Source organism: Charadrius vociferus, unplaced genomic scaffold (genome assembly GCF_000708025.1).
Source record: "Charadrius vociferus isolate BGI_N301 unplaced genomic scaffold, ASM70802v2 scaffold102, whole genome shotgun sequence".
NCBI lineage: Eukaryota > Metazoa > Chordata > Aves > Charadriiformes > Charadriidae > Charadrius > Charadrius vociferus.
Window position 1 is genome coordinate 2,179,481 of NW_009647212.1, and position 24,651 is coordinate 2,204,131.

A 24,651-nucleotide genomic window follows, 5' to 3' on the forward strand; every position below is an offset into this window, starting at 1 on the left:
TCATCCTGAGAGGTTGCTGTGTAGGAAAGCTTTGTGAAGAAAATTACTTTGCTATGGAATATAAATTACAGAAGAAATAGTAATATGAGAATATCTAAGGAGACAAAAAGTTTAGACTGATCTAATCTCAAATTAAAAACAAATAGGAAAAAATGCCAACACCAAAAGAGTGTGAGAATTTGGTGTAGCAGATTTGAGCTTCTGTTTTTTTAATTTTTTTCAATTTTTTTCTTTTTATGTGGTATTACAGATGAATAGATTCAATATGGCAAACCAAATAGAATGAATAATGTAATTTATGACTATGAAATATTTACAATTTATGAATATGAATAATTTAAAAAGGTTGCTATTTCAACAATGTATTTTCAAGCTGAGTAGTAGTTGGCTTCTTGTTGATTTCTTCATTCCTCAGTCCCAGAGTTATTAAAAATACCCTTTTACATACCCTAGTGAGAATAAAGTACATAACTAAATATTTTGCTGCAATTGTTCTTTGGATGAAGCATGTTTCTACATAATTTTTAAGAGCTTTTTACTTTGTTATTGTTTCTTGTCCTTTGTAATTTGAATTATGAGTGAGATGGACTCTTAGCTCTGTCAGTGGCCTCAGTCTTGTGGTGCTTGTTACATGGATGTAATGTTCTGTTAAAGTCTTTTTCTGTCCTCTTTTATTTCTCCAAGATGCTTCCCAAGTAACATTACTGGAAAGGGAGGCTATGATTTGGACTGAGTCCTGAAATCCTGTCATTTAATACGGCCTGACTGATTTACAAAGAAATGTTATCTAAAGCATTTGTGGCTATTTAATGAGACTTTTTTTTCATTAGTTTGCCTGTTAATACACTTCAAACCAAACAAAATCAAATTTTACTTTTGGATTTGATCAGTAGTTGCTTTAATTAAGAAATCTTGTGAGGCTTAAATGTTAATAGTTATTTTTAAGGGAAGTGCAGTGTCCATAACTGACCACTAATTGTCAGTATTCTACCGTCTTAAGGAAATAATCTTCCTAAATCTCAATTATTAAATTATATATTTTCAGGGTCTAACTGAATGTGACGATACATTCGATCTCTCTCTTGCTTGTCTTGTCTTTGTTTCTTGTATGATGTGCAAACTTTTTACTTGTATTGCACTATTATTATAATCATAGATTGATTATTAACCAAGATGATATCTAGTTGTATACTGACCATAAAGAAAGCTTGACATGCAAAATTTTGCATCTTTAACATCTAAATTTGAGTTATTATTTGGAACATGTAGTCTGTATGTGCTGCGTGTAGGTGGGTAAAAATTATTTTCCTCTATATTTTTATGTATCTTTTAATTTAGTGTGCATTGGTATGTTTAAACAGTAATTACTGCAAATTAGAAAATTAGCAAACAAATTCATGCAAATGATACATCTTCACTTTCTTCTATATTCCTGACACAAACATGTTTCTGATTGGAAAGGAGAACAAATATGCTCATCTTGCCAGTGCCAGTGACCCATATATATGGGTTGCTTTAACAAAATATGTTTTTTGTTTAAACTGAAACTATTTTGAGATTCTTCAGTGCTTTATTTTGAACATGAAGACACCATCACCTTGTACTGTTTGTTTGCATTTATGCATCCATTTTCTAAAACAAGATCACGTATCATTGTTAAAAATGGGGTTTAAAAAGCTTTTATATGCATTGGATGTCCGGGATGGCTTTACTAATTCCTGAGCTTGGCTTCCTGCGTTGAGGGTTGGACTAGATGATCTCCAGAGGTCCCTTCCAACCCTAACCATTCTGTGATTCTGTGAGTCCATGTGTTCATGCTTTGCATGCTTCAGGTGAACAGAATCATTTTTATAGAATGTTTTGAACCCACTGACTGTAGTATGGCAATGACTATAGTTATGTCTTAAATTAGTAACTTGCATAGGTCAGGAAGCATTTTTTTCCTTCGTGCAACTGGATACTTAGATTCTGTTTGCTTCCCACTGCACATACTGTGAAGTGCAAGAAGCTGGTGGACTTTCAACAGAGTGTGGGATGGACTGATGATCAAAAGCATTACTGAAAATTCTCTTTTTGCATGTCTTTACATTTGCCCAAAAAGATCAGAGATAAACTTGATCTGGTATGTCTAGGTAGCATACTTGGACCCATGCTAGCTGCTAACATAAGAAAGAATTTTCATTCAGATTAGGATATGGTATGTTTTTTGCCTTATTTTAAAATATAGCATAAGGCTGGTCTGCTTGTGTATTTCTGCTAGTATGAATATAATTCATTGATCAGTCTGACTTTGGAAGAGGAAATTTCAGTTTGTGGTCTGTGCATCATTTTCAAATAATCTGATTTTATTTAAAAAAACACAACCAAACAAAACCCAAACCCTAAGAAAAGTTGGTAGGCTTAAATTGTATTAAAAGTTATGATTTGCTATTGGAAGATTTTCATAAGTTGGAAAGATTGAAAACTGCTACAGAGGCCTCCATGTAGTTTTCCCCATATGTAAGGAAAAATACCTGTCTAGCAGGGAGTAAATTATTTTACATACTTGAAGTTTTGGGGTTCGATATACTGTATAGGGATGAGGTATATTGAGTTGGGGTATATCAGGCATGTTAGTATTCTAATACCGTCTTATTCTAGTGGACTCTTTAAAAAGACTGTAAGAATTGCTCTACTGGGTCAGATCAAAAGATCAGCTAGCCTGTCAGGGACAAGAGCCTGTTTCTGATCACCTAGGCCGGCACTGTAACATCTAGCTGGTCCATCCCAAAACCATGCTGTGAAGACCTCTTTACACGGAAGTTTTGTTTCCTTGTGGCCTCCCCCAGGCCTGCCCCCTCCATGGCCTCATCCACCTCCTTTTCAGCCTCCTCCTGGCCAACCTGGACATTAATGCTTTCAAGAGGAAGATCTTGGTGGGGGAATTCTAATGACTGTAGGCCTAATCCTGTTCCTTGGTGCTTCAGCACTGCCAGGCAGAGGTCTCCAGCTGCTTAGGAGCCATCAGGGAAGAGCTTGTGTTGGAACTGTTGTCCTCGGCATCCTCTTCCTACTTCCCATTTTTGACTGTTTGACTCCCTCAACCCCTTTGTTGGAGGCAACAAATAAAATCAAAGAATCAGTTGGATCTTCACATGTTTGTTTTTCTTTTTCTTTTGCCCTTCCTTTCCCAAGAGAAACCATTAGTGGAGAAAAATCAGGGTGGCACAAACCAGTGAGAGAATTATTTAAAAAGGAGTACAAGGAGGGAAAATACATAATTAACTCTTACCTATGCAGTTTCTCAACTGTCAGTAACAGCTAGTCATCTACTGCCAGACAAACATCAGAAGTTTCCATTTATTAATGACGTTTTGATTAGTTAACTGTTTGCCCACCTAGCACCTATTGAAAAAATGTTTCACAGTTGAAGCAGTGCATATGTGGTATATTTAATTTATTGTAACATCGCATTCTTTTTTGTAGTATTTTAACTCTGATATATATGTATGAACTGGTTGGGTTTTTTTCTTAAAAATGAAATGGTTATGGGCTATTTTTACAATATACAGAAAATAAAACTGAACGTTATATTTGTAGTATTGGTGATAGGAAAGACTGCCTTTTTATTTGAAGCTATTGCTATTTAATAGCCTAAACATCATTCAGTGATCCTGACAAGTTGAAATGGCATATTAATTTCTGTGGTTTCTTCTGGGAATTAGGAGATATGACTGATGCAGGGACATACTTTTTGCCTTCAGTAGGAGAATCTTTGAAAATTTGCCTAGTATTTCTAATTTCAGCCCAGCTTTAACATTTTCCTTGTGGTGCTGACATCTCTAGCAAAATCTGCACAGGAAAACATGCGGTTTTGGTCCTACATTAGTTATTAATTTAGTGCCTAAAGTAAGGTTGGCATACAGTTGCCTGCATATAACAGAGCTTCTAATTTTGTTAGTAATAATGAAGCTCAATTGCCGTTAGTACACATCATATATCTTTAGCAGACTGTTCTGAACTGGTAATTCCAGTAATTAAAAAAAAAACCAAAACAACAAACCACCAAAGTTGGGCAATAATGGCCTTAGCTGAAGTGATAACTTTCTTTGATTTTTGTTCATGTAGCTTTTTGGGAGTCCTCCCTAGAGTCCTTTTGAGTAAAAAGACAGTGTGTCAGGTCTGTGTGCAGTGTTGAGTTTGATAGTCGACTGGAATGGCAGATTTGAATTTGTACTGAATACTTAAATAAGTTACAGTCTTGCAGTATCTGATTATGAATCAGTAAGGTTAAAACCGTAATTCTTTATGTAACATAGTATTTTCTGTGTCATAGTTATGATAAATATCTTTCGTAGTCTCAGTTTTTACTGTAAACTGTTCAAGCAGGAGACTAGTCCAAACTATACTGAAACCCTTATGTTTCCTGAGGTAAGGATATAAGACTGAGATAAATATATAAATCCATTTATTTTCTCCACAAAGCTACTTTTAAAAACAAAATTTCTAAAGCTGAATGCCTGGTTTCAGAGGTTGATTAATATCTGGCCTTCTGTTTTCATACAGTGAAATCTTTTCCCAGTATGCAGTGAAGAGATAATGTTCAAAAACTGGATGAAATTGCGGTAGTTACAGGGGCAAATTTCAGGGATAATTGTTTAAGGAGATAGTCCTTTAAAATGTAAAATAAAAATGCTGCTCAGGAAGAACAGATTGGGAAAAAGACGTTTCTTTCTGGACAGGCTATGTGCTTCTGTTGTCGGTCTATTGTAGTTTTAGCAAGTAGTGGTGGAAGGAATAGATCTGCTTCATGATATTGGATGAAAGTAAAAGGTGTATGCTAAGGTCCCTAATTTATTTGTGGCTATTGTGAAAACAGCTTGGTCATGTTGCACAGCAAAGAAACAAGATTCATTAACACAGTTACTCAAATTCACAGTAAATTCTATCAGTATGGCTAGTGATCTCTCTCAGATGGTGTTTCTAAGTTATATTTAAGATGACCGGATGACATTGTTGTGGCTTGAGATATCCAAACTTGGGTTGTGCATGTTACAAATTGTATGTGTCATTAATATCTGTGATGTCTAATGCAAAAGAAGTTTTGAAACTGATATTCAAGGTATTTTATTTTTGTAAGATGCTTTAGAAAAATGTACGTAAGTGTTTTTTAGATGCTTAAGTTTGGGGGGGGGGACACGACACGACAGGAAAAGTCCCCATGATTTTTTTTTTTTTTAAAGTAGGGCACATCAGCATCAGTGACTTTTGAGAAAAGTTTCAGCTTATTCTGTCTTAATATTGTGATACTAAACATCTGTCCAGATCTAGCTAGAACTAACTTTTCCCTTTTTTTGGCTTCCAACACAACCTTATGGTAGTGTTTTCCTTACTACAGTGCATTGTATTTCATATCGTGTGTATTTGATATTAGAGAATATATTCTTTTCATCTGGTATGTTCACAGCTTATCTGTAGGGGATCTCTTGAGGATCTTAGACCTTCATCTCAAAGTGTTTGGGGTCAGCCTTGAGCATCTGGAGCTCTATACATCAGAAGGATGTTAGTGCTAGTTTTGACTTTGTATTTGGCCCTGTTGTGTGCATGGGTGTGCTTATGTATGCACAGACTTGTATTTATTTTTTCATAACGTTATATGTTGGCTCCACATGAAAATATTAGACATAGACAGAAAGGATTTGTCTAGATCTTCTTTTTTAAATATATCGGTAGATTCTTTCATTTTAACAGACTTACAAAGAAGACTTCTGTAACTTTTATAATGAAGTTCACAATATATTTTTCCCTTCTAAAGGCTTTAAGGAAGCAAGATGCTAAAGCAGATGAAACAGAAGAACTCATGAAAAATAAACTTGTGAAATATGAAAGTGAAAAGAACCAAGTAAGACTTAATTTTCTTCTTTCTTGTTTAGTTTTAAATAAGTGTATAATGTCATATGTTACAGTATATGCTTCCTTTTTCAGAGAAATCAGCAGGATAAAACTTTCTTTACTCTTTAAGATAACAAGGGTTGTTTTTGGTTTTTTTTTTGCATCAGAGGCACTGTGAATATAGCTATGCTGAACTTCTTTCCTTTGAAGCTCTTTAGTTACACTGTGTTACTTTTAACGATTCTTCCATCTTGCCAGGTGAACAAGTTTATAATTTGGGGATTATCCTTGATTTCTTTCTCTGATTTGTCTCTGAATTCATACATAGTCTGCCGTTGGTTATTTGCAGCAGCTCAAAGATGCGGCTTTTCTTCATCCCTGCAACTAACGCGTGCTTGCACTATGATTTTTAATAATTACTTTTATGGAACTATCCATTGCCATATTGCTCTCTTCCTGTTGATAGAAAACAAGATTTCTTATATTTCTGTTCTGGCAGGATGCCAGGGCCATATTAGACTTTTTTTTTTTTCTAGCTTTTTTCCTCTTACATTGGGTTTGGCCTTTTTGTCAATACTTTCAAAGTTATACCCCTTCATGTTAAACCATCTATGTAGTGTTTTGTGTAATGTTACTCTCTCCATTCCATTAATGCTGGTCCTGTTTATGTTGCCCTTTTGCCAGCCTCTCAATATCCTTTGAGATTGCTATCTCTGCAATAAGAATTTCCGCTGTCAAAAACTAGATTTATTTCCATCTTTGGAAATAAAAGATCTTTGTGATCTTTGAACTATTTATATTTATGGTCGAAGTAAAAAAATATTTTATAGGTTTGGTTTTCTGTTGTTTTTTTGTGTGGCTTTTTTTTTTTTTCTAAATGGTCATCAGCTTGCTGGATATTTCTGATTAAATATTTTAAATTCCCTTAATATATTTTTAGGAAAAATTCTAATTGTATAGAATTCGGGGCACTAGATTTTTAGTTGTCTTGTTTCCATAATAATTCAAATATCTTCTTGCACATCACAAAAAACCCACGGAGTTTACCAATTACCAGTTCTACCAATGCATGTCATCTTTTACACAGTTATTCATAAAAGTGTTACAAAGGTTCAAATATTAAGTCATTATTATTTTTAATTTGAGTCTGAAAATACGTTTCAAATCCAGTTTCTTTTTTGAAACTTCTAAAAAAGTTTATCTTCCTTTCTTTTACTTTTAACCCAGTAAAAATTTGCTTTTGTGCTTTCTTGTTTTGGATTATATATACCACTTTGTATTTTCATGTGATATAGAATATTGTACAAAAATTATAGGCTGTAGTTTGAATTTCCTTTATTTAATTTTAATAAATATAGCAGGGATTTAGTACAAATGAAAGCTTGCTTTAAAATTTTGGACAAATGAGAATATTGTTTATATTAAACCTCATTTTAAACAGATGCTTTTATTCAATTAATTTGTGCAGAAATTAAATAGTCAAAACATACTTTTGTACTATGATGCATACATTACTTTTCTTTCTTCATGATCTTCTGTAATGAAAGCTTGAGCTGGAATTGGAGCAGTCCCGGAAAAAGCTGAATGAATCAGAAGGCAGTAGAGAAGCTCTTTTGCATCAGGTAACTGCTCTAGTGTGGTGAAAATCCTAAAGTTTTCATATTAGCCTGTTTCTGAGTCTTTTTTCGTTGAATATTCTTATCTCATACTCTGATAACATTGTTTTGGGAAGGGAAGAAGGAGATACAGAAAGATGCATTTAAGAGTCTAAAATATGTGGACTGAGCTCTTGTTACACCTTTTCAGTTTTCCAAATTTTCACGTATGTGTGTTCATATATAGTAATTATAGTAGTGGTAGTAGTTATGGTACTTTTTAAGTACATAAACACATTATTTATAACTGCTCTTCATAGTATGCTTTAGAACAACTTCTATTTTAGTAACTATTCTTATGCGAAGTGCATACTATAATTGGTGAATTCAGATAAACCAATGACCTAGAAGTATTTGCTGTATTGTATACTTACATGTGATTAAAAACATATAAAACCCAAACACCTGAAAAAGTATCTAAAGTGTGCTCTAAGCAATACCTATTGATGTACATACGATTAAATCTACAAGTTGCAGAAACCTGGATTACGACTTTAGAAAAGCATCCTTTCTCCTACACATTTTTAATCCTTCCTTCAGAGGAACTGAGGAAATAGATTGACATAAACAGGGAGAGGATAATTGGCATACTTATCTGCTAGCATTATTTTTTTTCGATTTGTGTATCTAGCAGAAGTTTGGGTTGGCTGTATTACTGTTTTGAAATTCACTCCCTGTGCATGAAATATAGTGCTATATCACATACAGGTAATAAGAGTTAGAGCAGTTTTCCTTCGGTTCCCTTTTAGCATGTCATGTTTTCTTTATTTTTCTGTAAACAATGTCATCTTTGTAAGTACTAGACTGTATACGATAGAAAGGAAAAATGTAAAAAGCCCCTATGTTTCTTAAGAATAATTACATTGTGTTTTAATGAGTTGAATTTAAATAAAACATATTGCTTATTGAATTCATATAGGTATTTTTCACTAGCAGTGTAAAAAGACAATTGCAACATACGAAATGGTAGCGTTTTGTTTGGTCTAGAGAAATTAATGCTTTTCCATGGTCAACATAACAAATTAAAATGTTTCCTTTAATTTCAAATAATCACTTTGTGGCCTTTAGTTAGGAAGTAACTTGTCTTTTTGTTTACCATCTGCAGTAATCCTGAGATTTATTTATAAATATGGTGCACAGTCTTTTTTGGGTTTTTTTTGTAGCTTTTAATAAACATATGCTATTCACTTTTACATTCTGTTTTTCATTAAATGTTTGATACTTGTACATGCATTTTAGATTGAGGATCTGCGTTCCCAACTCTTGAGAGCAGAAGAAGACCGTGTAGAATTGCAACATCAAATTTCAAATGTTGCTACGCACAGCCAGAGCTACCAGGATGTACAAGATGATGACAGGAGAATTAGAACAGGTACAACTCTCACATTTTGCACTAGAGGCCTGCAAATTGGTTAGTTAGCCTAGACATTAATTCTGTCTTTGAATTTCAGTCTAATTCTTCTACTGTTTCCACAAAACCAGCCATTTAACTCCTCAGTTTTAAATTAATAAGTACTGGTACCTGAATATCAACAAATTAATAGCAATGAGAGTTAAAATTTAGGCTAAAATACCATGATTTGCATGGTTAAAACAAATGAAGATTATTAGAGACAATTTCAACGAAGCAGATAATGTTTTTACACAAGAAAAACACTTGAAGTATTTTTAAATAATAGTTTTTCTGAAATTCTACATTTCAGTCCATTTGTTGTTTCAATTGTGCCATCTTGAAAATCATAGCAGAAGTCATTAATGTAGCTGGTTAATAAGACTGATGAATTTTGTGTAGAATTTCTAAGGGGTAATAACACGTTCCAGAGAGGTTAAGAAAATTTTCCAGTATGATGCAGTCAGGCCTTCTGTTTGCAGTATGTTAGAATTTTAGAGATGGAACAATTATATTTGGAAGAAAAATATTTTAAACCATTTCAAGATGTAATTGCATATTAAATTACCACTTTAGCAAGGCCTTTGCTACATTGTTAGTTATCTATCTGTATTTAAACTTTTCAACCATAATCAAAAAGGCATTAGAGAAAGTCTTTATCTTTCTCCTTATTAACATAGAAATGTATTACTCAACATAATAGAGGAATAGTGACTCCAAGTCCAGTGTCTCTGTGAATGTTTAATTGGTTTGGTTAATGACTTTTTATATTTTCATACTATTATCTTGGTTATTAAAGTAGGACTCTGACTCCCTGTTTTACAAATCTCATACAATGCACTGGAAAATGGCTAGATTTTGTTCATGGCTTAGCTTCAGAAATATAACACAAAATAGTCTTTTTAATAGTTTTTCTGCAGTCATGTTATTGTATCTGCTTAAAAGTGAGTTTATTTGAAACAATATTCCTTTCATGTTAATTAAAGTGTTTTTTAATTTTTCCGTTTGTTCTTTAATTATAAATCAAAACTGTTGTAAAAATATGAAGAAAATTAAAAAAAATATCCACTAGAGCTATAAAGATATACACATATATTTCTGTAATTTATGCAGTTGTGTTTCTCCTTGCTGTTTTATTTCTGTGTCTTTAAAGATGCATGGGAAGCATACAAATGAAGATTATTTTTTTTTGCCTCTAGTAGTTCTTTATGACTAAAGACCTTTGAATTTCTAGTTTAGGAAACTTAGAGCTTACTCTCATCAAGAACTTTTATTGTAGTTGTAGGATTCAGACTTAAAATTCACAGATAGCATGACTTCCAGATCCAGAGATATTACTCTGGTGGGGTAGAATCTTGGCCTTGATGTTTGTGGCTGTTTCATTTACACCAGAACTTCCCCATTGCTTCTGTCCTATTTTATTTTATTGGATGGGTTGGTTTTTTTAAAAAAGGACAAATAGAGGGGGGGAAACCCCATAAAATGACTGGATAAACAGAAATACTGTTTCATTCAGTAAAAGGTTATGATATAGGTATAGCCATTTTTCACAGATACTTTGGTCAAAATCAGTAGTTGTAGAATAGTCTCAAGTAGAGAAGAAAATCACCAAAAGAGAAATGAGAAAAAAATAATTTACCTCAAGTCAGTGTTTCTACTGGGCCTATTGTTCTGTATTCACTGTTTTATAGTAGTTGAAAGATATGAGAGAGAGAAGCAAGAACTGGAGAAAAATATTTTGGAGCTGAAAGCAAAGCTGAGTCATAATGCGGTAATGTCAGAGGTAGAAGAACTAAAGAGATGCATTGAGCGTAAGGACAAGGAGAAAGCACAGCTTGTAATGCACATTCAGGTAAGTTGTATTTCTGTTTGTTGTTTTTTTTAATTAATTTTCCCACGTGTTTAAGGTAGGTGATATGCCAGATTAGGGAGTAACCTTTAAAACTAAGAGTAACGGTCGTGCTCTTAGTTTATTCTTTAAATAACTTTGAAAGGTGGTCCGAGTTTGCAGAGGGTTTTCTCTCCCATGTTGTTAATAAATCAAAATAGGTGTTTGCTATTGTCCATGAATTCATGGTTTGTATTACTACTTTCCATTGTGAAAAGAAAAGGTGGTATGATTTTGTCAGCAGTTACCATTAATAATTGTTTCTGGAATTATTTTTATAAGTTACTATTTACTTATTCCCCATTCCATCATGCTGCAGAACTAAAATTTAACTTTAAACAAATTGGGATACTTTGTTCAGTGAGAAAGTGCAGTACAGTAACAAAAATAACTGCTGGGTTTTTTTAGCAATTAGGTGCAGTATAATAATTACTGTATTAATTAGGATTATCATTATTATTTATGGTAAATACATACTATCTAAAGTAATTTTCTGTGAAAAGAGTAACAGCAGTCTCTGACACTGGAATTTTAGTTAGAAGACTTTTATCTTGAACACTAAAGGAGATATAAGGAGGCCATAACCTTTTTATTTAGACAGGAGATTTCTGTATTTTTGGATCTTGTCTAGATTTGTTATTGGTAGTTAGATATCTGAACAGTACCTGTTTTCTACTGTCTTTCATGACTGTCAGGAGAATTGAGGATATTTTCAAAACCCTACGTGGGATTTCAGTAGTCAAATACTTAACATTTGTTGTAATTGTATTGGGGCATTCAGTAAGCCAGGGGCTTTGTGTTTCATGTTTATTTTTCGAATGAAGGTACTTTTCTTTGAAATGGTGTTGTGTCACTGTGGAAATTCAAGAGTAGGAAGGTTTTTTGTCTTTTCATAGTTTTAGAGGAATATACTGTTCATTTTACTTCTGCTGTTTTCCCTTGTCAACTTCTGTGCCAATTTAAATAAAACTAATACATCAAATTACATTTGGAAAAAATTAAAGTCTCAAAAAAAGTTCCAACATGCTTTACGAAAATTGGTCATGGAACAAGTTTAAAAAGACCTAGAGTGCTCCTGTAGAGGATAAGGCAAGCAGAACTCATTTGCTGATGCCCATCAGCATTTGTGTTCTAGCTGGCCAATAAAAACCCAGGTTAACGTGAAACATGCTGGTGTTTTGTTTTGTGGGGCCTGAGAAATTCCAATTACTTTGGTGGCAGCAGTTAACGGAATAAAAACCCATAGAAAACCAATTTTCTTAAACTTCTGCTTGTAGAACATGCTTTCTTGAGGGTCAGAATGGTGTTCTAATACTAATTTCCTGCTCTGTGAAAATCCTGATGGGAGAGTGTTCCGCTGGAGTCATTGTCATTGCTCTAAGTTAGAAATTTTTCACTTCCCTGATTATCTCAACATAAAATACTTTGTACTTCTTATCTGCTTCCCACTGCCATTCTCTTACAGAGGCAGTAACAGGAAAATAGCTGGTATGTTTTTCTTTTAATGAGACATCAAGGAATGCAAGGATGTGAATTTCTAAACTTATGTACTAACAAAGCATTTGTCAAGCTTGTTCTAACAGCTGCTCCTATCAGATAGTCTGATTCCCAGTTGGAAGTGGCCAGTCATGTTTGACTTAGGGGTAATTTATCTTTGGTTAGTGGGGAGGATGTAACTGCACTTGCATCTTGTGTACATGTGATATTAGAAATTTCTTTTGGTTTATTTAAATGTCATTGTTTTCAACAATTTGGGTTGTGTTGCACATTTAGTCCCTGACCGTTGCTATAAAATCACAATATGCTGTAAAATGGAGAGGGTGAAAAAAGATTATAATTGCATTCTTAAACTCATATTTAGAAGTGAGTCTAATCTTAAATTAATTTTTAAGTTTAATAGAGAAAATTTTGATTTCAGTTGCTGTAGTTTACCTGAGGATGCTTCTGTAAGATCTTGCAAAAAATGCAATGCCCTAATTTCTCCATAAGCATTTTTAGACTCTTATGTTTGTGAAATTGTTTGGTTTACTACTTCTCATTCTAATCAGGTCAAAGTAATCTTACAATATTGTCTAGTTGATCATAACAGCAGACAGTAGGTTTGTTAAAATATTTCAAATTTTCTGAGGCAAAGTTATTGATTTGTTTATTTAAGATTAAAATTCTTCAGTAATAGAAGTCTTTCAGTCTTATGAAGATTGATGAAGATCTTATCCTAATTAAAATTAATTTTATGGCTTTTTCATTCTTTAAAGATGAAACTGTTAGCCAATTATTTTCATTATATGACCCAATTAAGATATCTGAAAATCAATAAGTAACACTTTTCTAAGTTTAAAGAGATAGTCTTACAAAGTAAGAGAAATCAGTACCTTTACAGATCAGCCTGTATCGCCATGTCAATGGAGTCAAATGCTGAAACAGTGCTACAGATGATAGATTTAAAATGTACACATGCTATTCACTTTAAAGTTTCTATCTAAAATCACATATCAACCTGGAAAAAAAAAAAAGATGTTTTAGCTGTATCTTATATTTACATACACCATTTCCTGTGAGAATAAGTAGCAGTTCAAGCTTTGGAAAAATACAAAGACATCACTTTAAGAAACTGATTTTGTGTAATATACCTTTTACTAATGAATACATTTCTTGACTAATTGAAAGTATGCATTTTCTATTACTCAATTCATAGAATTTATGCTTCCATGAAAAATCTAAACCTATTGGATTAACGGTTCTTGATGGTGAGATACAATATGATTGGGAAGAGATGCAGATCAGATTTTGATGAATAAATTAATATTTGAGGTCTGCATTCGGGAAAAATTAGTAAGAGAAATAATTAGATGCATGATTTGGATAGCATTGTTGAAAAGAGCATCAATGACAAGCAGTAGGATTGTGACTGCATTGCTGAGATGCAGGGCAGAAAAAATAGAGGAGGGAGAAAAATACATATAGGTCCACTTTAAGTTGACTAATGTAATTAGTATGGTGGGGTGAAATGTGGCTTTCTCATTTTCTTATCAGTGTAGAATGCTTGCACGTGACTGTGATATAAGGCATTAGTTCTCTATATAGTAGCAAATGAGTGATCCTCACTTGCATTTTAAATGTTCACAAAAGTTTTAAGGAATGTTGTGCTGAATACGCTGTGTTGTGTTTTCTATACCAAGAATGAATTTTGTTTTGCAGTGTGTGGTGATTTTATTTTTAAATTAGATGTTGAAAATGCGGGTCAAAAGTACTGTCTGTGTAGTCAAGCTAGGGACTAGAAGTGCGAATTACAGGAGTTACTAGAATGGTGTCAGTCTCACGTTTAGTGCTTGTGGTGATTAGTTTACACTTCAGGTAAATAATTAGGCTCTTAACTGGAAAATGTTGGCCTCTTTCTCTGCCTTCAGTTTCTTGTGAAAGTTGAAAGCTTGATTACATATTGAATGTGTAGAAAACTAGATGCAGAACTATTTTACTTGAGGCAAATGTTGCCTCTGGTTTTGAGTTTGTTAATCACCTCTGTTCTGTGTCATCTCTAGCCAGAGCCTCTCAATTGACATGTCTGTGGTGGTGTTGAAGTCTGAGGGCTGGTACAAACTTTAATCAGTTTTGAAAATAATACTTGCATTCAGATCTCTAGAGCATTAATATGATGTACCCCAGAACTTAGTAACTAATCTTAATGACATTTTTAAAGTGTTCCACAAACATTTCTCTTTTATAAAAATCTTCAGATATTAAAGGCTGAAGGAGAGTATTTGATGTTATGTTAATGGTGAATGAGTTGACATGAGTATTCTAATACCTTCCCCTTGCTTCTGTTAGCAGTGGAACTATGAAAATGCAACAATAAAATTAAAATTGGGACCCAGAGTTGTCTTGTGTAAAGACTGAGAAGAGACAACGTACCACAGTCAGGATTTTCTATAGTAATAGCAGTGCAAATCATGCTAACAAATGCTGTATGCAATACATTTTAACAATGAACTATTCTGAATATTCTGGGTTTCTTCTGTCAGGAGAACCTCTATACTGTTGTAATGTATGTCACAGAATATCATCATGCTTCTATTGCATCCAGAGCCGCTTTCTGAGATTTCTGGGTGACTGACCTTCAGCTACAAAAGACACTAGGTGCTCCTTGGAATCTGGAGTCTTACTATATAGAGGCAGCATTTCTCATCTGCATAGAAAATTTTTTTGAATCACAGGTGTTTAGTAATTTGCTACTTGGAAGAGAAACTCAGATGTCCAAGGAAGGTGATTTTTTTCTTTTTTTCCTAATAAGTGCAACATCCTGACATTGTTTGTCCTTTCTTTTAGATTTTCTCCCTCGTTTACTACAGTCACAACTGTGAAGGAGAAAATTTACTGAGAGGGAGAATATTAGAAAAACAAAACCAGAACCACAAAAAAAAGAAACAAAAAACCCAAATGCCACACCTCTATCTTCCTGTCTTGTAGAAATCCTTAAAATATTTACATTCTGAATTACATAGAAGGGTAATTCCAAGACAGGAACTTGAAAATTAGAAGACAACTTTAAGCACTAAGTTTAACCATGTTCTCAAAAAAGATGGAGACTGAAATCTGTGATAATTCCAACTTCTCCAGCACTAATGGGTCTCTGGGCACTGTAAATCTAAACAGACCCAGGAGCTGGATCAAGGTGTATTCTGTGGTAAGGACTGATGTTTCTCTCTGACCAGTTCCTTCAAATCCCACAACTCTGGAGGCTGAGACCAAATTTATATTTGTTGTGTTAGGATTTTCATTTATTTTTCTTTTAGCGGCACTTTCTTTTTCTTCCGTATGCTTCGGCATCCTAATGAAGGGCAACTCTTTTCCCACAGGTAACGCAGTACTTCACCCTCAATGCTAATGAAAAAACAACCAGCCTCCCCAACAAACCAACCAAAAACCCCCAAAATTACGAATACCCTGTGGTACATCACTTGATTTATAATACCAGAATAGGTCCTCACAGTGTCTGACCAGCTCCTATCCGAGTTTCTGCCTGTGCTGAACTTGTATTCAGTACTGCTCTGGCCACGGCTACAGTAGGATGTGCGTACAAACAGCTTTGCAAAGGAAACAGTCATGCTGTGTGCGTTACATTAATGATAACAGTTCATGATGATAGTCTGCATGCATATTTAATGCCCTTTGCAACTGAGATTCTGTGGCTGCGAGGAAAATGAGGACTAAAAGGCTGAAAAGAAACTGAGGATTGGGACTTGTAGAGATGTCTGTATACAAATGATATAGAACATGATGGGGAAATAGGGGTACCTCCTTACTTCAGGTGGTGTTATTTTAATATTCCAGACTGACCACATATGCATCCATAGTAGGATGCAAGTATAAACATTCTGTGTATGGTACTTAATTATTTTAAGAGAAAATAGATGGCTTTCAAGAAAAAAATCTTGACAAGCTTATGGACAACAGGCACATGGTGTTTAGGTTTTTAACATTTTATATATTAAATCATAGAATCATCTAGGTTGGAAGGGACATTTAAGATCATCAAGTCCAACCATCAACCTAACACTGCCAATGTAATGTTTTTTGAAAATATGCTAAAATTGAAAAATGTGATGCTATGCATCTAGCTTCACTATCTGTTATTTTTGGTTGTAAAGATTGTTTAGAAAGAAATTAAAAGCTTAAGTTTGTAAGATCATCGTTATGAAATGAAACCGCAAGGTCATACTTTCACAGCACACCACTGCCAAGTACAATGTTTTTCCAACGACAACAGTAATTTGCATAATTATTTTTTACTATGAAAACAATCTTAATTCTCATAAAATCAAAATTAAGCATTAAAAATATGTAGTAATGTAAACTTGCTTTATGTGTTGTATTAACTATTTATTATCTGCTGACAGTAGCGTTCCACAAAAACTAGTACTCTGTCATTTTCTGAGCAGTATTTGTCTGAGAAAGGTATTGTGTTTAGGAAGGTATTATCTACTGACCCTGTTGATTGTTATTTCCAATCATTAAATGAAAACTGTGTCCTTTAAGATGGTTCTGATGAACTCTAGATGTTCATTGTTGTGAAGAGTTGCTTCAAATCAACGCCAATAGCTGATGTGTGCAGGCAGGTAATGACAAATGGCAAAGAGATTACTTGCCTGTAACTGTTCTGTTAGAAATGTTATTTTAAAAATTACAATCAATCAGTCATCCTACTTTTTTTTTCTCATTATGCTTAGAAATTGGGATTGTGTGTTGGGATTTTCCAAGGAACCAAAAGGCAGGACTGTAATCTTTGTTTTTATAGACACTTTGTCTCTGTACATGGACAGTGAGGTTTTTGGTGTGCTTTTACAGATGCTTAAGCAAAAAAAAAAATCTCTAACAAACAGTGCTTGCGTATGTCTGTTCACCTGGAGTGAATGTATGTATGTGTCATACCTGGAAAGAGGCTTGCTTCTTTCTGGGGAATCTCTCTATGTGTATAGATGATAAATATGATTTCATACCAGATTTTTTGCTTTGTTATTTTTATGACAGCCAATGTTTGAAAAGTTGCTTATTTAATGTTTTAAATGCCAGTAGGGCAAGCCCTTACAGACCAGACAATTTTGATAACTGCATACATGTTAACGTACGGATACGTGTAAGTTTATCATATGTCAAATAGTACATTTGGGACCCTTGTTATGATAGTATAAAAACAGAGTATGGAGACCCACTGTTTCTCTACCCCCTTGCTTTACAGGGATGGTTGCATGAAATGTTGATATGCTATGCTTCTGTTTTCCAGCTGACTTCAACTGGTTTTGGGTCTGTGCTTGCTTAACTTTTCTAAGCAAAGCACAAACTATTTTCAAAGATCTATCTGATTTTCATAAATTTTAAAAATAAAACATTAAAATTCACATTTCTATTGGTACATTCATGTCAAAGTTCATTTTTCCTCTTCATGCAAATAGCTCGTGATAAATTAGTTGCGCTTCAAGATAAACATCTAAAACAAATGTTCCCATTTTTTTCATTTTACTGTAAATCAATAAACTGGAGATTAAGAGTTGTTTCTACATAGTGAAATGAGTGTTTACAATTAATTGAACATTGTTTTCTCTGTTTAAGCTTAGACTCATATCTCATTAAAAAAATCTGTGGGAGCTGTAGTTATATTAATGAAGTGTGTTCTCTGGGGGAATTATACATAAATAACTATTTTTAAATGATGCGGAGTTGAATAGTACAATTTAGGCTGACATCCTCTATAGTGTCTCCAGAAAGACATGAAATGGGAAGTGATAATAACATGTATAATCACATGACTATGAAGAATGATGACCATTTTTAGAAAATCTATGGAAGGGTAAATGTAATGTCTGACTGTGTTTTATCAGGCTATTTTTAACTTCTGCTACATTCAGAATTTAAATCCTTACCTTTAAGGAAGTATTGTAATCTTTGTTTTCATTTGAAATTAAACTTGTTTTGATGAAATTTTGCTAGTTGTACCTTGTGAGGTTTTATTGGTTGGTTGTTTTGTCTTATGAATCAAGACTTTTTACAAGTTTAGAAAGACCTGGTCATTTTGCCTGATGAAAACGTGTGTTTAAATAACAGTGAAGCAGAATATATGTAGGTTTTTTCTAATATATAGAATTGTAAGTCTAGAAAGACTTTGCTATTTTCATTTTGCCACCTGTGTATGCTTTACTCCAGACTGTTCCGTAATGTGTTTACCTATTGTTTTATTACCTATATCTCAGTTGTGTTTAGAGCACAAATATTCATCCTACAGGTGAGCAACTGATTGTCCAATGAATAATCCTACTCCTGTTCTGCATCACGGGTATGAGTAGCAAGCTGGGCTGATTGTTCTGGTCTGTAGTGTCAGTCCATTCCTGTCTGTTTTTTCTGGCAGTACCATGGCCTGTCACATGCAAAAGTGCACATGCAGTCGTCTTTCCAGGAGAGCAAATGCTATCCTGAAGAGCCTGGTACAATTTATTGCCTCCCAAGAGGTGATGGTCAGGTTTGGAAAAACCTAACCAACAAACCCAAGCCACCACTCCCCCGCAACCTTGTGGAAGGACCGTTGTCTAAATAGTCATTCTATGTGCATCTGTAAAGTCACTTATTATTTCCTAGGCAAAGTATTTTTCCCTTGTCCCCTCTGAATGGCACCCTGTTTATTTCAGACTACATCTCCAATTTGTTTCAGTTGGTCTGAAATCTAATCCTTTTCTCTAAAGCATTTCCATCCCTTGAAGCTTGATAACATATGTGACTGCCTATAGAGCAGGCCTATTAAATTCATCTAAGTCGTTAATGAAAATTTGGGATGCTTTGAAAGCAGTCTAAGTAGACCTGAAATACAGAATACTAATGTGAAAATTGTATGTGATGATCTTAATAAAACTCACTTTTGCTACTGAAGCTTCAACAACTGGTTTCTGAATATGCCCTTGCAGAAGGTACGTGGAGAATGTTTTTCCTGACTTGCTTATGAGACTGTCCTGAGAAATATCATCAGATTTGAGATAGGCAGGGCTTGTTATTTTTAAAATGTGTGGTTTCAATTTCATGAAGTATTGAAAGATCAACTAATGTTGGCTCTAATATGCTTGCTACATTTTCAAACATCTTTGCACTTTGTTCTAGAAACATCGAGCAAGCTGCTGTATTCTCTTCGTATTCATCAGTACTTTCCAAAATACCTTTGTTCAGCATGTTGCGTCCATAAAAGCAACCAGTTTAAAACTGGGTAACAACTAGCTCATATAGTATAGATTACTTTTGTTGTGCTATTCTTTCCTTGCCAATTTTCTTTTCCCTCACATCTGTTTATATTCATCTCCTTACATCTTACTATTTGCTTTATTCCATATTTGTCTAGTGTGTAACATATGAGGATCCTGGTCAATGATTCCTTATAAAACTTAAAATAAAAAAAATAACAAAAACAACCAGAAGAGGAACAAATGCAGAAAGTAAAATACAGGATAGAGTAACCATGTATTTTGTATCTTGTGTTGAAATTCTTTACTGTTGCAGAGGAGGGAGATTCTGTAGACTAACAGGGCTTTCCCCTGGTAGTCAAGGAGATCTTTTATGCTATTCATACTTTAGATAGAAATGTGATTTAACATTGCTGTATGTTGTTTGGTAAGGTTTCATATTGTATATCTTTGGAGTTGGAATTTTCATAGTTTGCTATGGTGATTCTAGGTATTAACATCTGACCTGGAAAACAGGGAGAAGCAGCAGGAAAAAATGCTGGACCAGCTAAAGGAGATACAGAGTTGCTACAAGGCTTGTGAGAATGGACGTAGACAAACTGAACTCCAATCTGCTGAGTTAGCTCAACAGGTTGAGGAGAGTACCAAGGAAGCAGAACGGTACCTCGCTGAATTGAAGCATTCAGAGGCACTCAGGCTGGAGACTGAGAAAAAGAGAGAAGATTTGAAGGTGAGAGCACAGGAAACTATCCGCCAATGGAAGTTGAAATGTAAGAAACTGGATCGTGAGGTGGAAAAACAAAATGAAACTATCAACCAACTGATGGACAAGAACAATCAGGTGAGATTGACTAGTTGGTTGTTGTTGGTGTGGGTTTTTTTGTACCTTTTCCATTTATTTTAGAAATGAAGATGAGGAGTTTGTTTATGCAAACTGTGACTTAAACATCTTTCTGCCTTAAGTTCTGGACCAAATTTTCTGGCGAACTACAAAACAGTTAATACGTGGCAGTATGTTTTAGCTATTAGAGTTCCATGTTCTCTTTTTTTTTATCCAGTATTTATTCCAGTCTCTTGACTTAATCAAAGCTTTATTCTTGTAAAGAAGAAAGTTTCTCTATGAATGTTGCTTATGAATGTTGCTTTTACTTTATCTTTTCAGTTAACAATTAACATAACTTAGTTTGTTTTCACTTAATTTTTAAGGAAATAATGCGGTGTTATGTTTTGTAAATAAAAAAATTTAATCACATACAAGTAATAATCCATGTTCAAGTTATGCATTGTCTCATGGAGTAGACGGTGATCACACCTTTGAATGTAGGTGTTTACTTTCATCATGTATGTGAAATTGTCAGCAGATCGTAATGCAATATGTACTTCGGCACAACTAGCGTATTTTTAGTTCCATTCTATATTTAAGCTTTTCTCAGACCCTAGGCTTAGTAATGACATCTTTTATTGTCAGTAAAGACTACGGGTTCTGAAATATCGTCAGGACTGCAACTCAGTTTGGATTTAATGTTTGGAGGCAGCAAGTAGATATTTTTTGTAAAGTAGATATTAGTTTTCAACAATGCTTATAAACATCTAAAGGGTGGGTTTCAAGAGGATGGGGCCAGACTCTTTTCACTGGTGCCCAGAACAAGGGGCAATGTGCACAAACTGGAACACAGGAAATTCCATCTGAACATGAGAAAAAACTTCTTTACTTTGAGGGTGTCAGGGTAATGGAACAGGCTGCCCAGAGCTTGTGGTGTCTCCTTCTCTTGAGGTAGTCAAAACACACCTGGACAAGATCCTCTGCAACCTGTGGTAGGTGACCCTGCTTTGGCAGGAGGGTTGGACTAGATGATCTCTAGAGATCCCTTCCAATCTCTGCCATTCTGTGATTCTGTGGTATAGTGCTAAGCTTCATGCTGTGAGCTTTTATCTTAACTTATATGCTCTGCTGCTGCAGTGTATCACATTGTATGGCCTACTTCTTTTTTATAGAGCTTCCCTCACATATTTTCACTTAGTTTCTAGTAACGTCTGTCTGATTTAGGTTACTAAATCTGAAGGGCTTGGGATGGCTCCATGCCATCCTCTGCTTTGTCCTCCTCCAAGATTGTAGTTTTCAAGGGGTATATGGTGTGAAGTATGGAAAGGCTATTCATACTGTTTTGTTCCTGATCCAGTAGCCTGTTCTGAGACTGGTACATGAATGTATGAGCATGGTCAAAGCCCAGGAGAAGCCACAATGGGGCTAATTCCGGGTTGAATTTAATAAACTCTAGCAGATCTAAACTGTGGTTTCTGGGGTGGTTGTTTCTCTCCTGAGCTGCCTAGCATATTCCTTACTTTTTATGATTTGCTTTATCCATGCTCCAACAACTTATTCCATCGGAATCTTGTATTGGTTAGCCCTAGCAGTTGTCTGAGGAAATAAAGTTCACAAACATTTAAAAAGTTGGTCATCTCTTGCCTAGGTAAATGGAGGTGTTATGGAAAGCAGGAAAACCTGAATCATTTAGAAATCATATATGTGTCTCAGATAAATAAGAAGCAAAAAGTAGAGGAGAGCAAGCTGTGAATAACGAGCCCCAAAAGGCTCTGAAATCGCTGTTCATGTAAATGCATGGACAGGTCTTTGTAATGGCAGTTGATAGTGCTGTCTGCATTGAAATTTTCTTTGTTACATAAGACTCCTTGATGTGGATTTTACCTCTTTGTATGTGACAAATGCATAAAAATGCTAAATACAGTCACTTTGGTTTAAGCTTCATTTAAGAAATACTGACAGTATTCATTCTTATTTTTAAAATTATCAGCGTCTTGCCAACAAGCTTGAGGTAAGAGTCACTCCTGAAGAAAATCTTTTGAGTATATGTAATATAAAAAAACCCTGTGCATCATTGTGGAGGAGAAAAAAATACAAACAGTATTTCATGTTCTCAATACAAAGTTGTACAGTTTCCATATAAGGATACAATCAATCTAGATGCAGCATTTGTGATAAGCTTCAGGGAACCAGATGAACGTAATTTACCCAGCTTTGAAATATACAGACAATTAACATCTGAGGCAAAACTCTATAAAAATAAATAATAAAGAAAGAGGAGAAATGGCAGTCTGTTGTCTTTGCTTTCTGTTATAGGACTTCAAAGCATTGATGGGAAATTTTCAAAATTGGATTACAATCATAGCTTGCATTTTTATGAGATGTTTCAAATATTTGCAGACAATGGGTGGGCTATAGAAAGACTGTTTAGGTTTCATTCTTTTGCTGTTACTGGGTTAACTTGGTTAGTCTTGACTGTGTGGTTATCCTTGATATTGGTTGACAGTGGGAATATTTAACATGTTCTGTCTTTTCAAATGTATTTATTTCTAAGTATGGAATGTAGAAAACATACTTACACTCAAAACAAGTTACTTATGATGTGTTTTTTATTTTTTAATTTTACTGGTTTTGTTTAGCCAAATCATGCAACTAGAATTGCAAGACAGTTTTAGGAAGGTTGAAATACTGATATTTCTTTCAGAAAAAAACATGATGCTCATTACCCCACATCCTTGATTAATTATTTTTGTTTTTTGTTTTGCATTACTTGTTCTTGATGTAATTACCAACTGTTTTATTATTTTTAACCTGCACACCGTTACCCTTAATTGCCTTTTTTCTCTAGGTTATTTCAGGTATTTTTGCTGCATCTATAAGAAATGTGTACTGTTTGTGGAATTAGTGGAAATAGTCAGTAAAATTCAGTACAAAATTTATTTAAACCAGTTTAAAGAATCCGGTAGTTTGTGATACATCAGGAAAATCTCATATTGTCCCTTTATTGTTCTTTTTAGCCTGTAGTAGAAGTTGTGTGTGACTTAGGAGAGATGTATTGTAAATTCTTTCTTATTTTAAACAGAATACTAAAAGAATTAAATTATAACTTGAGATAAGTAAGAATCAGGAATGGTGTGTGTAACATGAGTTTAATGAAATATAGTGTTTAGTAATACACATGTACTTGCAGTGCAGACTTCTCCTGTCATTTAGTGCATTTCCTAGGATTTGTTTAACCTGAAATATATCCATGTTGGAAAAAAACCTCAAACCCTTAAGCGCCTTAGGAAAACAGTGGAATTTTATCAAATGTGGCTGATTTTTATTTTTGATTTCTTGGCTTTGATGCATGAATGAAACAGGCTTTTAATTGCTATACATTCATCTAATGTATGCAGTTTCAAAAATAATTTAAAGTTGATATGTGTGTAATATTTTAGGAAATAAGCAAAACATGTCAGCCCATGAAATGGACCTATAGATAAGGTGTGTGTGATGAATAGTCTTCACTGTATTCTGCTGCGTTACTGTATTGCCTCATTTCTTCCATCTTGCTATTTGGAGGAACCAGCAAAGAAATGCATCTCAGTCTGAAAAGAGGGTGAGAAAAGCAGGGAATTAACCAAAACTATCTGTTTAGGAGGCTAAATCATTTACGAGCAGGTATACCTTTGAGATCACAAATGTTCTGTGTGTAAATTTAAAGAAACGCTGAATACATTTGTACTGAGTTCATAACAAGCAAACACTTTCTGTTTTCACAGAACAAAGTGCGCTAATTGTTCCTTGGACATTAGGAATGGCTAAAGACATCCTTTCAACAATTTTCTTTAATTACTTTAGGTCGCACTGGGTTTCTTTTTCTTCTTTCCTAGGCCCTCAAAGAAAAGGATGACCTCAGAAGTCAACTTCTCTCTGCTATACACCAAATAGAAAACCTTCGGAAAGAGCTGAATGATGTGCTTACAAAGAGAGCCCAGCAGGAAGAACTCCTCCACTGCAAAGAGGCAAAACTGAATGAAATGGAGTCTCACCAGGTGTGTCTTGAAGAAGAGATCAAAGAAGTTCAAGGTACTGTAAAAAAATTGGACAATGAATTGAAAAAGCAAGTCTTTCTACAAAATCAAATGCAAGCTGAAAAGGAACACTTGGAGACAGAACTTGCAACTAGTAACTTGATCCATAAAAAAGACCAAGAAAGACTCTTAGAAATGCAAGCAGATGTAAAAAACTTAAGTTCTGTACGTGTGGAACTAACAAACAGAATAGCAGAAGAGGAGAAAGTCAAAAAGGAATTACAAAAGAGCCAC

At 34.3% G+C, this 24,651-nt stretch overlaps 1 protein-coding gene across 1 annotated transcript in view; it reads left to right on the forward strand.

Moving 5' to 3' along the window:
* The window catches only part of CEP128 (centrosomal protein 128kDa), a 125,921-nt gene that overhangs the window by 22,163 nt on the left and 79,107 nt on the right, over window positions 1-24,651 (forward strand). The window contains exons 8-13 of the mRNA XM_009895894.1: window positions 5,795-5,881; window positions 7,419-7,493; window positions 8,766-8,898; window positions 10,608-10,768; window positions 20,009-20,359; window positions 24,217-24,651. The exon at window positions 24,217-24,651 is cut by the window's right edge and continues 198 nt beyond it. Of these exons, the coding sequence (XP_009894196.1) occupies window positions 5,795-5,881; window positions 7,419-7,493; window positions 8,766-8,898; window positions 10,608-10,768; window positions 20,009-20,359; window positions 24,217-24,651 (1,242 nt within the window). The remainder of the gene's footprint in view (window positions 1-5,794; window positions 5,882-7,418; window positions 7,494-8,765; window positions 8,899-10,607; window positions 10,769-20,008; window positions 20,360-24,216) is intronic.